The sequence below is a fragment of the Carex rostrata genome, chromosome 2 (assembly GCF_964058835.1).
Source record: "Carex rostrata chromosome 2, lpCarRost1.2, whole genome shotgun sequence".
Taxonomy (NCBI): domain Eukaryota; kingdom Viridiplantae; phylum Streptophyta; class Magnoliopsida; order Poales; family Cyperaceae; genus Carex; species Carex rostrata.
This window is the reverse complement of record NC_135919.1, coordinates 1055369-1067416: the sequence shown is the minus strand read 5'-3', so window position 1 is coordinate 1067416 and position 12048 is coordinate 1055369. Positions and strand designations below refer to the sequence as shown.

Genomic DNA, 12048 nt, shown 5'->3' with positions numbered 1-12048 from the left:
TTTGTAGATTTCGGGTCCAGTTCGGATATGGGGCAGTTCCGGATCCAGAGCGGGTATATATCACAACTCCAAAACATTTGAAAAATTATTTACATTTAAATATAATAATTTCTTAAACATCTCATATTATAAATCATTATAATATAAATTAAAAACTACTGCAAAATAAAAATTATACTATTGATCTTGTTCATAAATAATAAAATATATCATGCTACATAACACAATAAAAGTAATAACTCTATGGTTTAAATTTTTAGAAAGTAAAATATTGGAGATGACGATATCTTTTTCTATGGTTCAAAGAATCTATGAATGAAATACTAATAATTTGTAGAAGGGACATATCAATGAGAGCAATAAATTTTTCTTATTATGCAGAGGATTAAGGCAAATATTGAAAGATGTATTCATAGCAATAAATTTTATTTAAAAAATTAATGTGGTTGTTACGGAAGGAATAAATTTGGCACATATCTATGTGTATAAACATAGTGAATATGTGACTGTGTTATATTTTCTCATATTGAAGTTGTGAAAAAGTACTGGGCTCACCACGGCTTATGCAAAAATTAATATACAAAGTTGTTTTTTTATATATTAATAGTTATTAATATATGTTTTATCAGGTATTTATACGGGTATCGGGTCGGATTCGGTTATGGGTCGGATAATTAAATGAAACCCATATCCTATCCATTACAATATCAATTTCGGTTTGGATCCGAATCAGATATTAAACTATTAATTTTGTAACCATACCTATAATTTAACCGATTATATTTTTTAAACCATACCCTATCTAAATTAATCGAATCCAGTTCAATTCTGAATCAGATCTGGATAATCGGGTAAAAATAGCACCTCTAGTTATTACATGTATCCATTTCATACCTGCCATTTTCATTACAAAGTCCTAATTGTACCGGACAATTACCGTCACGAAAAGTAGGCCACCATTGATATAGCAATAGAAAGGTTGACAGAAATCAGCAAATCACATATGAATTAAAGGGTGAGCAAGATATTTCTGCTAGAGAGAAGAATGTCATTTCGAATTACCTCATTAAGCAATTGAACCGACATGATCAGAAACACAGCCTGGGATTAGGATTAAATTACCAATTAATTTCTCTACCGCAAATGGTCAGCGTTTCGGATTGCCAAAAATCTCCCAAATTTTTCTAATTTTATTTCATGCGTATATATGTTTTTATTTTATTTTTGTAATAGGTTTGGATAGTATATATATATTAGAATATTAGATGGAAAATTATTTTAAAAGTATATATGTTTTTGGAAGTTCTTACAGGCCTTTATCAACAATAAATAACATGACTCTGGTTCTTTTTCAAAGTTTTTTATTTTAGAATAAATTATTTTCTAATGATGTAATAACGCACCCAAAATTCTTTTGATTGTTACTTGTTCCTCTGGGGTGTTTTTTTTTTTTTTTTTTTTTGAAAAGTTGACTGATGCAGTCAAGGAATCTGGGTGTTTTTTACTGCGTGTTTTTTTTTTTTTATTTAATCGGAATCTCAACAGATTTTCGCCTTAACCGCTTAGTGCCCCTATTACCGAGTGGTCGATCGGTAATGGACAGTTTACTGTTCTATTTGGTGTAGCTAGTTATATATGTTATATTCCGAAATTTTAAAACAATAATTAATTTGCTAAAATGATGTTTATGCTTAAACACAAATTTTTATTTAAAATTTATGATCATTCTGAATTTTTATTTTTATCTGACTGATTTAAATCGAATTGAAAATTTCGAAATATAACGAGTTGTGAAAATACGTATATTAAAATGTAGAAATTTAGAAATAAAATAAACTACAAAACCAATAATAATTTTTATAATTATTCACGAAATCTACAAATCAAAAATCAGTACAAATTATGAAATAGAAAATCTCAAGGGTGAGAATGACAATAAGAAATTAATTAATAGGAAAATTAAATGAAGTCGTAAATAGATTTGAATCTCAACAATGAACATTCGAAGATTCATATTTAATTCTAAATGCAAGTTCGATAGTTTATAAGTGTCATTGTTTAATTAAAAGAAATAAATAAAATTCAATCCGCCACACGAATGGCTGCACAACAATAGCCTCACCCTCTCCCATCTTTCTTTCTTCCTCTCTTTACACGTGGGATGCATATCCCTCTCCTTCTCTCTTTATTCCTTCATGGAGAAGGATTTGACCAAAGCCAATTTCAATTTTTTTTCAGATCCGCTCCTTATGCCCCTCTCTTATTTCATTCCTAGAGAAATCTCAACCATTCAAATACAATTAGCACGGATCTTGAAACAGCCCAATTAATAAAACTCTCATTTTCTCTCCTCTCTCCCTGTCTGTGCGTGAACCCCACGCCAAACCCCTCCCCTGCTTTCTTTTTACGCCAAGCCCAAGCCCCAGCCCCCTCCGCTCCCTCTCTTCTACGCCAAAACTGCACCGCCCCCTCTCTCTCCTCTTCCGTCGCCGTCAAGCCACCAAGCCCCGCCCCGCCCCACTCCCTCTTCTCTCTCTGTCCATGAAATTCCCCAAAACAACACATCCTTCCCCCTCCGTGCCACCACCTCCTCTCTCGCTGACCCGAGCCACCACCACGAAAACCTTCCTCTCTTCTCTCTCTAACCCGTGGACCTCTCTCCCGGCTGATCCCTCTCTCTTTTTCGCCTTCCACCTCAAATTTTGTGAGAATCTGAAAACCTAGAATTTGGGGGTTTCGGTGTTGCTTGCGGGTGCTAATGTGGTGTTTGGAGACGCTAAATCTGTGGTGGTTGATTCAATCTTGGTGGCCACAAGGCACGGCGAAACCCTCGGAACCGGCCACTTTCTTTCGACATTCCCTCTTTCGGTAATTTCTAAAATTCGTTTCTAAATTCTTGATTTGGGCCTTGATGAGTCGATTAAAGACCGTAGCACTTGAATTGACTAATTATCGAGTTCGGATTGTTGATTTTTCCGACTCGGTCAAATTTAATTGATATCGTAGCATAATTGTAGGAAGTGATTTGTTAAGCATAATCGTAGGAAGTGATTTATTAAGCATCGAGTCTGGGTTGTTATTTTTCCGACTCGATCGAATTGCTCGAACCCCTCTAGATGACCTCCGTTATGTTATTAGTAAAATTAGATAATATGGAGGGGGTGTATTTTGAATAAACCTTGAACTGTGTAAATTAATTAAGTACAAGGGCCTCTATGCAAATCTGAAAGTTTTGAGTTATAATTTGGCTTTAGGAAATGCATTTTCGAATTGGGCCATTAAAATGTGAAATTGACCTCGAATTGTTAAATTGGAAATCAAATGTAGATTTAAAATAGAAAATTGGGCTTATGACTCTTGGGCTCGGTTGTAAACTAAAGTGGAGACGATGAAATATGATACCGAATGCATGATAAGCCTTTGAATAAATAAAATACGTCAAGTACCACTGGGGATAGAGTATGGTTAGTATGTCATACCTATTTTATAAAATCTACACTCTATATATTGGGTTATGTCAAATCATCACGTAATATAGATTGGTATTTTCATATGTGAACGTATATCCAATATATAAGTACAAACATAATAGGTAAAGTAAGCATATGCCTTAGATTAAGAGATAAATAGTGAAACTCTTCGAAGGATAATAAATTAGTGATTAGCACGTGTGTATCTAAAGGCATATAGTATGTACAATGATTTCCTAATTAATATTATAAAAAAAAAAAAATATATATATATATATATCAAATGATTTATAACAAGTTATTAAATATAGTTCTTATCATATAATATAATGCAAAATGTGTAATACACAACCTAACCTATATCTAAGCAATTAGCCATTAGAGTGAACAAGTGAGGTATCACAAATTACTACAAGCTAGAATTGCACTTCTGAGGTTGCAGCGAGATTAAAACTAGAATTATAAGATTATGTGAATCATTACATAAGTATATCACTATATAAATTGTGTTAAGTAGTATTAACACACTCGGCTCGTGAGTACTTGAATCTATTTATCAACTAAAATATGAAACCTTAAAATCACTTGACGCATATGACACCTTAATTATATTTTGATTGAAGTTCTAAGATTTTCTAAATTATTATGTCAAATAAGGTTATAGGTTAATATATTCTAATGACTAATTGTATTATGAGGGATAGGATTAATTACCTACAATTAGATTATATGCATATACACACCTATCAGGTACTTTAAATATATAGAAAGATATATGTATCATGAACTTTCTAGCAGGCATTTTAAGAATGACTAATATAGTTCAACGAATTAAATTGAGACAATACTTACCGAATAATATATGTACCTCTACAATAATACTAACTTTATCTAAAATCTATAACTAAGGAATTAGCTTAATAGTTAGTAAATAAGTAAAGTAAGCCTTTCTATAAACTAAAATGTGTATATATAACAACTATAATATTAAGGACGTAATTATTCATCTATAAATGTAATTGCTATATCTAGTTCTTAAAATTGTAATGTAATTTACCTTACTTAATTGTATATGCTAAATCTTACATAGTATATTATTATTCAAGTTATGTTCATAAATTAGATTAGAAGAAATTGTCATAAATATAGAATGTAAATGACATATGTAATAACGAGTATTAAAAATAAATAATTTAAATAAGAACAATATTTTATTCTGACTTAGATTCGAAACAACTAATTACACGTAGAATTAGAGTAGTTATAAAATATCTAATTGTGCGGCTTAGTTAGAAATAATTAAAAACACGTAAAATAGGTCAACATTTCTTTTCTAAATTTTTGTAAAATCAATTTACGTATCAAAATTATAATTTAACTAAAAGCATATTACAATACTTATTAGTTTAGTAATAATTACATAATTTATGCATTTTTATAAGAATAGTGATATTAGGGATTGTTAATAATAAATTAACTTTCGAAACTGTTAGAATAATTATAGTTAAGTTGGAATAAATCAAATAGCTAAGTAATTAGGATATATTAAATAGGTAAGAACATGTATAAAATGTCTGTAACTCACGAATAATAATTTTGCGAATATTTCGACTTTAGAATTTTTACAAGTAAATTTATCTTCAAATTAAATTATTAAAACTATAAATTATTTAGAATTAAAATTTAGATAATTTAAATCAAAGTAAATAATTGATATCTGACTAACCGGTTCAGTCAGACTGACTGAATTGGTAATCTTTATAAAAATCGAAATAATTGATAATTTAATTTACATATTAACTGGGGCGAGGGTTAGAATAATTTTGCGTAGATTTTAATTAGTTTAAATTACGTAATTTCAGATCAGCAGATCCCGTACGAGTCCGATCATTGGACTGATCCGACTGACCCGCAGTTTGGAGCATACACGGAGCCGCTGACTTCGCTGAGGGTTAGCCACAGAGACTCCAGCCCTACAGGTGTGGGATATCTGAATTATTCTTTTCGTGGGCGTACTCTTACCAGTCGTTCCATCTGACCTGACATTCGCACTTTATTTTTTATTAAAACTTTAGAGCATGTTTATCCTTTCTGCACTGTAGGTAGAATTGCATAAACCCTGAAAAATCTGAATTTACTGTATTTTAAGAGTAGAGTAATTAAATAATATTATATATATATCTCTTATTAGAATATTAGGTTATTAGTTGTCTTCTTCTCGTAGAAGACTTTATTATTATTTTACGTGCATACGCATGCATTGGTGAGAGCTGAGCAGAGCCGAGTGACTTCGTTCTGTCTTGGTGTCACTTGGCATGGGACGGCCCGACAGCCACTGAGCTGAGGGTCACTTAATCCTTGGATGGCTTTAGGATTTATATTATATGTATAAACTTTGATTATGTATCATTTTTGATCATTTTACTATTTGACGTGAGCAGTTCCGGACTCGAGTTCTGTGGCACGATACGATTCGAGATTTATTCCTTCCCTACATTAGGAGCTACTTTGCCTAGAACGGGATTCCAAGCCGGGTAGTGTTGGGTAGAATCTTGTGCGGGGTTCCAGCACCGGTTTGGGTAGAATCCATGTGTTAGAACGGGATTCCAAGCCGGGTAGTGTTGGGTATAATCTCGTACGGGGTTCCAGCACCGGTTTGGGTAGAATCCATGTGTGGTGTCCTATTGGTCTGGCCGGACGGTAGAGTTCTCTTCTGCTCATGAGGAAAGAGATAACTTTTTACGACTTGCATTGTATGATTTCTCCTATTGGATATGTTTGGGTGATGAATCGTTAGGCGAGATGACACATTGGATTTGATATAACCATCGACTAGTGTGCTATTATCTTGTGGAGCAATGCTCGATGTCACTAGGCAACGTGTATCATTGCACTCTGATCACAGTCCTTGGATTATATTGTTTGGATCTTTTTTATCCTATTGGCACGGCACGGGGTGATTAATTTATCCATATTATTATTATTATTATTATTATTATTGTATTTGGGCACACAGTGCAAGGAGTACTGGATTCCGACTTGATTTATATCCGATATTACACTTTGATTTTATTTTGGGTTTATTTCGCATGTTGGCATAATAGAATAATCGCATCATGGCATCATTCAAAAGTATTGTAAATTCTATTAGCTGTTAATATAGGTTCACACATGTGCATATTTTTAATTGTATTCATTTTATAAATAAAAGTGCTTTGACCGTAGAGGATCCCTGAAGGGATAATTCTGGGTCACATACTGGGCGATTCGTCGCTCACCCACAAGTTGTTTCGTGGGTTTTAGGTACAGGTTCTGGCGGTCCGCAGCAGGAGATGTCAGGGGCTGTCCCCGAGGGCCATACCACTTGACCTAGTTAGGGTTGGGCTTTTGATTAGGTTTACGAGTCCCGTATTTCTTGTGTTATATATACGGGCTCGATAGATCATGTATCCCCTTCTATAGATGGTGTTATTTGGATTCGAGATGGATCGAATTATATGTTATGTATGTGTATGTTTATTTATTTGCTATGTGACTGATGCTTGACATTTATATTATTTTGCTTCCGCTGCTGTTGATTTATTATTTATGATTAGCCTTGTGTGCTTAATGATTAATTAAGCACGAGGCGAGGTTGATCACACCTTAATCCAGAATTCCTGGTTTGAGGTGTGACAATATATATCCGTGTTGACTTGTTACAATAACAAATTTTCAAAACTAGAATTGGACCTTTGAAACAGTCACAGTGCATATAATTAATTGCAAGCTGGTTCACATTCAAACCATATTCAAACAGTCTCTACCATTTTTCTGTTTAATTTTTAGGAATTTGGCGTCCAAAATCCTCGCTATATATATGTACGCGCTTATATATTTTCTAGTAAATTTCCTATGTATATAACCGACTATACATAACCATCGATCTATATATATATATATACAAAAATCAATTGTCCCGGCCCATGCACGACATTCTCATCAAATACTCAAATTAACCACATATATTCCTCATCTAATTAAAACCTCATAAAAAAAACTACTCCTTACGATCCATTTCGGGCCTGATTGGCCCGGATTCTAATGGACGGTCAGGATGTAAACTCAAAGATAGAGTTACTTTAGGGATCCGGACTCGGCCTAGCCTCCGTGTTTCTGTGCCATCCACCCATCCATTAATGCTCTCCAGTGCATCCACGTACAAGAAAAGGATATCTCCCGTTCCTACAAAATGGAGAGCATACACCTCATATTTCTCTCTTTTGAATGCACGCTGTTACGCACACAGCGCCAGGCGCCAGCGGTGAGATTTGAGAAGAGAGGAGAAAGAAAGAGAGAAGAGCAAGCGAGAAAAGAAGAGATGGGATCCATGGCGCGAATTGGTTCCATACTTCCACGGTACACCCACCTCCGCCATTCAATTTCTTCTACTATGAAACAACAACGACCCTTGCAATTGCAATTGGCCTTCCTTCCCAACTATTCTCGTCTTGGTATCAATTTCATTTCTTTTCCATTCATGTTTCATCAATAGATCTTTTCTAAAATTATGTATTAATTCCTCTACTGGTACTGGTACTGGTACTGGTACTGGTAGGTATCAGCTGCTATAAATTAAACAGTATTCATTGACCAATACATACCAGAATTTCTAGATTCTGAACCTTCCTGTCAGTAATGCATTCTTTATTTCTTTATCCAAAAAAAAAAACAGAAAACCTCCAATTTTTTCCATTTTGTTATTTTCACTGTTAATTTTTCCTCCTCTGAATCTGATATGCAATTTACATTTGAATCAGATTTCAAGTGCAAAGTTCACTCAAGCGTACAAGACCCAATTGCTAGAGAATTAAAGGACAATAATTCATGGAAAGTAAAAATGCTTTATGACGGTGATTGCCCCCTTTGCATGCGTGAGGTCTCTCTTTCTATATATCTTAATTTTGGATTCCAAATGTTGCATCATTAATTTCAGAAACAGAATATTTACAAGGTAATTATTTAAAAATGATTGGAAGAAAAGAACAGCACAAGGTTACAATTCAACTATTTCTCAACATAAAGAAACAAGAAAACAGTGGCAACTACCATTTAGCATAATTTATTGCTATTTGAATACCAATCTTGCTTTTTCTTAATTTGGTAGGTAAATATGCTAAAGGAGAAGGACAAATCATTTGGGGCAATTAAATTTGTAGATATAAGCTCAAAGGATTATTCTCCTCAGGAAAATCAAGGCCTTGAATATGAAACTGTGAGTCATTTAATCTATTCCCCTTTTATCTATCAACTATTGATCCTTCTGCATTGACAAATTTACTATGTCAAATCACATTTTCTTGTTGTTTTTTGTGATTGTTTTAGGTTATGGGGAGGATTCATGCAATAATGTCAGATGGCACTGTTGTTACTGATGTCGAAGTATGCATTTTGAGCTCTTTCTTTCTATAGTCAAATTTATATAAATCATATAGGAATTAATTCTTTTCATTCAAGAATAAGAAGAGCTTCAATTTGCTAAAATTTAAAAATAGGCATTTAGAAAGCTCTATGAGGCAGTTGGGCTTGGATGGGTCTATGCCATTACAAAATTTGAACCAGTAAGTCTTTTATTATACTTACAGTACTGTAGTATCGCGCAATTGGTATCTGGTTATTTATTTACTTTGTTTTTCCATATTCTCAGTTTTCTTAGGGATGCATTTCTTAATTTGAACTTGTCAAAAGCCGTGTAATATGCAAATCACAAATCACAATCTAGGTTCTTTTGTATTTGGCAGTTTATAGCCATTTCTTAGTATCTTTTAGCAATTTGTTCTAATATATAACTTATGTTCTTATTACATTTTTATTATTCTTTTTGTTAAAAGGTGGCTGTCATAGCAAATGCAATATATGGAGTATGGGCTAAGTACCGATTGCAAATTACAGGTTTGATATTTCTCTATTGTATCCAAGGCCTGATTGCAAATATGTGAACTGAGCTAATAATAGTCTTTCTTAGAGAAGAAATTCAAAAATTATATCCTCAAATAGGCACAATACCATAAGCAAGAAGTCAAAATAAAAAATAACTGTTTTTTCTTGTAGGTCGACCTCCATTAGAAGTAGTTCTAGAAAATAGAAGAAAAATTGCGGTAAAGTTATTTGACTCTCTCTTTGCTAGATCAGTGATTGGAGTTTATTGAGCTTTCTAATTCATATTGACTGAAAGTGATTTCATATTTTGATATTTTGTTACCTAACATGAATTACACAACCTCAGCTTCTAATAAGTTTTCCTTTTTTTCTTTTTCTTTTTTAATGCACAGGAAGGATGTAGTAATGATAAAGAATGTAAACTGTGAAGTGGTATCACTCAATTCTCCTAATGTACAGGTGGTTTTTTTGTATTTGATAGATCCTTAAATAATAATTGATGAAATTTAGGGTTCCAAAAGATTTAGAAAACCATGTTTTCTTTTCTTGTTATTACATACAAATAGTAGTAGTTTGGTACTTTGGTTGGTAAAAAATGCATTTTCTGAAATTTGAAAATTGCACAAAGACACTATGTAATATTCCATATAGAATCTTATTCTTATCTGATATCTCATATGACATATATATTTACTGTAAGAAGTTGATACCATAGTTAAGTGTGTTTTACTTACATGTTAAGTATTTTCATCTTTTGATTTTGGAGATGAGTAGAATTAGAATACCTCTGAACTAACAACTGGAAATATATCGCAAATAGAGTTTAATTTGTTGAATAAAGAAATAACAGAAAAAGGAAAAAGTGGGAAGGTGAAAAGGTGAAAAGTGAAAATCAAACGAAATGGATTTTTTACTTGTGAATTTTAGAATGCTTTGAAGAAGAAGAAAAAAAGACATTTTAGTTCATTCACAAGATATTTCTTATATTTTACCCTAATAAAAACAAATGTTAGATTCAATACCTAGTTTAGAAAAAAGCTAATATCACTTTTACTTGCACTGATTGAAGTATTTAAACATGGTTTAATAGAAGTTTCAAATTAAGAAGTATATTAGTTTTAAGTTGTTAAAAGTGTCAGAAAAAATACTAAAAGTGAATATAATAGTAAATGAATTGATCAAAATAAAATCACAATCAAATTAAAGAGAATTAATTAGATTATATTATTGTGAATAAAAAATTATTATAGTAGTAATAGTAATAATTATAACATATATACATGATACACGTGTGTGAAAATGTGATGAACATTATTTGATTGAGTTGAGCACCAAACTCTGTGGAATAATTTATCTGTTTGACTTGACCCCATTACGGCCATACCATAATATTCTTCTTCTTAAGCAAAATTTTTGATCCGATTGACCTTAGATTAACAATGAATAGCTATAGCTATAGGCTATAGGCTATAGGCTATAGCATTGAGGAGGTTTGATGGATCATGGATGTGTGTATACTGTATAGTATAATGTGGATGGAAAATGGAAATGTAAAAGAATATGAGAAAGATTGAGTGAGTGTAGTAAACAGTGGCTGAGGATTTTGTGTGCCACTTTGACAATAATAGGCGCAAGCTGATTTCATATGAAAAGGTAGCTAGACTGCACGTGGAGTGGAATAAATGGGTCAGTTAGTGTCAGTGACTCAGTACTCAGTAGCATTCCATTATATATAGCAGCATAGCATAGCATAGCATAGCATGGCATGGTTTCTGTAGTGAACATGGGGACAGCCGGACAGGGAATCAAATCCCCAATCCCTCCCTCCTTCCTTCCTTCCTTCCTTCCTTCCTCTAGTATTAAGTTATTAACTCTTATTAACTCTTAAGAGGAAGAGTGGGGCCCACCGTACGAAAGGTTGACTGAGTGGGCCTAAATTAATGGCCAGTATTAGGTACATCATCCTTTCCATCAGATCAGCTGTTGTCTTCACAATACCAAACAGCTTTAATCTATCTGTACTCTGTAGTCTGTACCGTCACCGCTCACTCCCATCATCCCATTCCCATGGGATCCCATATTCCCATCATCCCATCCCATAACTTAAATGCTATGAAATATGAATGCTCTATCAAACACTACTTGAATACCAGATCCATCCATCTATCTGATTTGTATCGAGATTCGTACTAAACACTACTGAAAATCTTCCTTGAAATCTGCCAGTGCCAACACGGAACTGCCCGTAGGCCGTAGGCCTCTTCTTTTCTTTTCTTTTCTTTTCGAAGAGAATTCAATTGGCTGTTAATGGAGTATGTTAAAGTATGGTTCGTAAATTACTTTGGGGATTATTTGGTAATTGGTAGTACCGTAAAAGATTCTCCTCACTTTACGGTTTCAGATTATCTCTCTGTCTCTGTCTCTGTCTCTGCCGCTTTGAGATTCAAGTTACCAAAAGAGCAGAGCAGTATTCTTGGGCTTTGAGATTCGTGCCAAGTTAAAAAAGAACGGTCCAAATACACTAATTGTAAAAGATTCCCTGAATTCTTACTTTAGCCCCCCCATTGTCATATTTTTTTTTTGTACTAAGAATAGACTTTTTAAGAACCTTTTTCTGCATATTTCCATCTTATTTTTATATTATACTTCATCATAACCT

General features: G+C 33.2%; 1 protein-coding gene and 1 long non-coding RNA gene across 2 annotated transcripts; both read left to right on the top strand.

The window, feature by feature from the left end:
- Window positions 1-2726: 2726 nt before the first annotated feature.
- On the top strand, window positions 2727-6913 carry LOC144567812 (uncharacterized). Its single transcript, XR_013515511.1, has 3 exons — window positions 2727-2868; window positions 5333-5449; window positions 6774-6913. It is a non-coding gene; the product is annotated as an uncharacterized LOC144567812 (long non-coding RNA).
- A 773-nt stretch (window positions 6914-7686) lies between these two features.
- Window positions 7687-10103, top strand: LOC144567784 (uncharacterized protein At5g50100, chloroplastic-like). Its single transcript, XM_078317966.1, has 8 exons — window positions 7687-7963; window positions 8270-8388; window positions 8617-8724; window positions 8835-8891; window positions 9005-9070; window positions 9341-9401; window positions 9561-9607; window positions 9782-10103. Exons 1-8 carry the CDS (start codon window positions 7702-7704, stop codon window positions 9815-9817), a joined length of 756 nt encoding a protein of 251 aa, XP_078174092.1. The 5' UTR covers window positions 7687-7701; the 3' UTR covers window positions 9818-10103.
- The last annotated feature ends 1945 nt before the right edge of the window (window positions 10104-12048 follow it).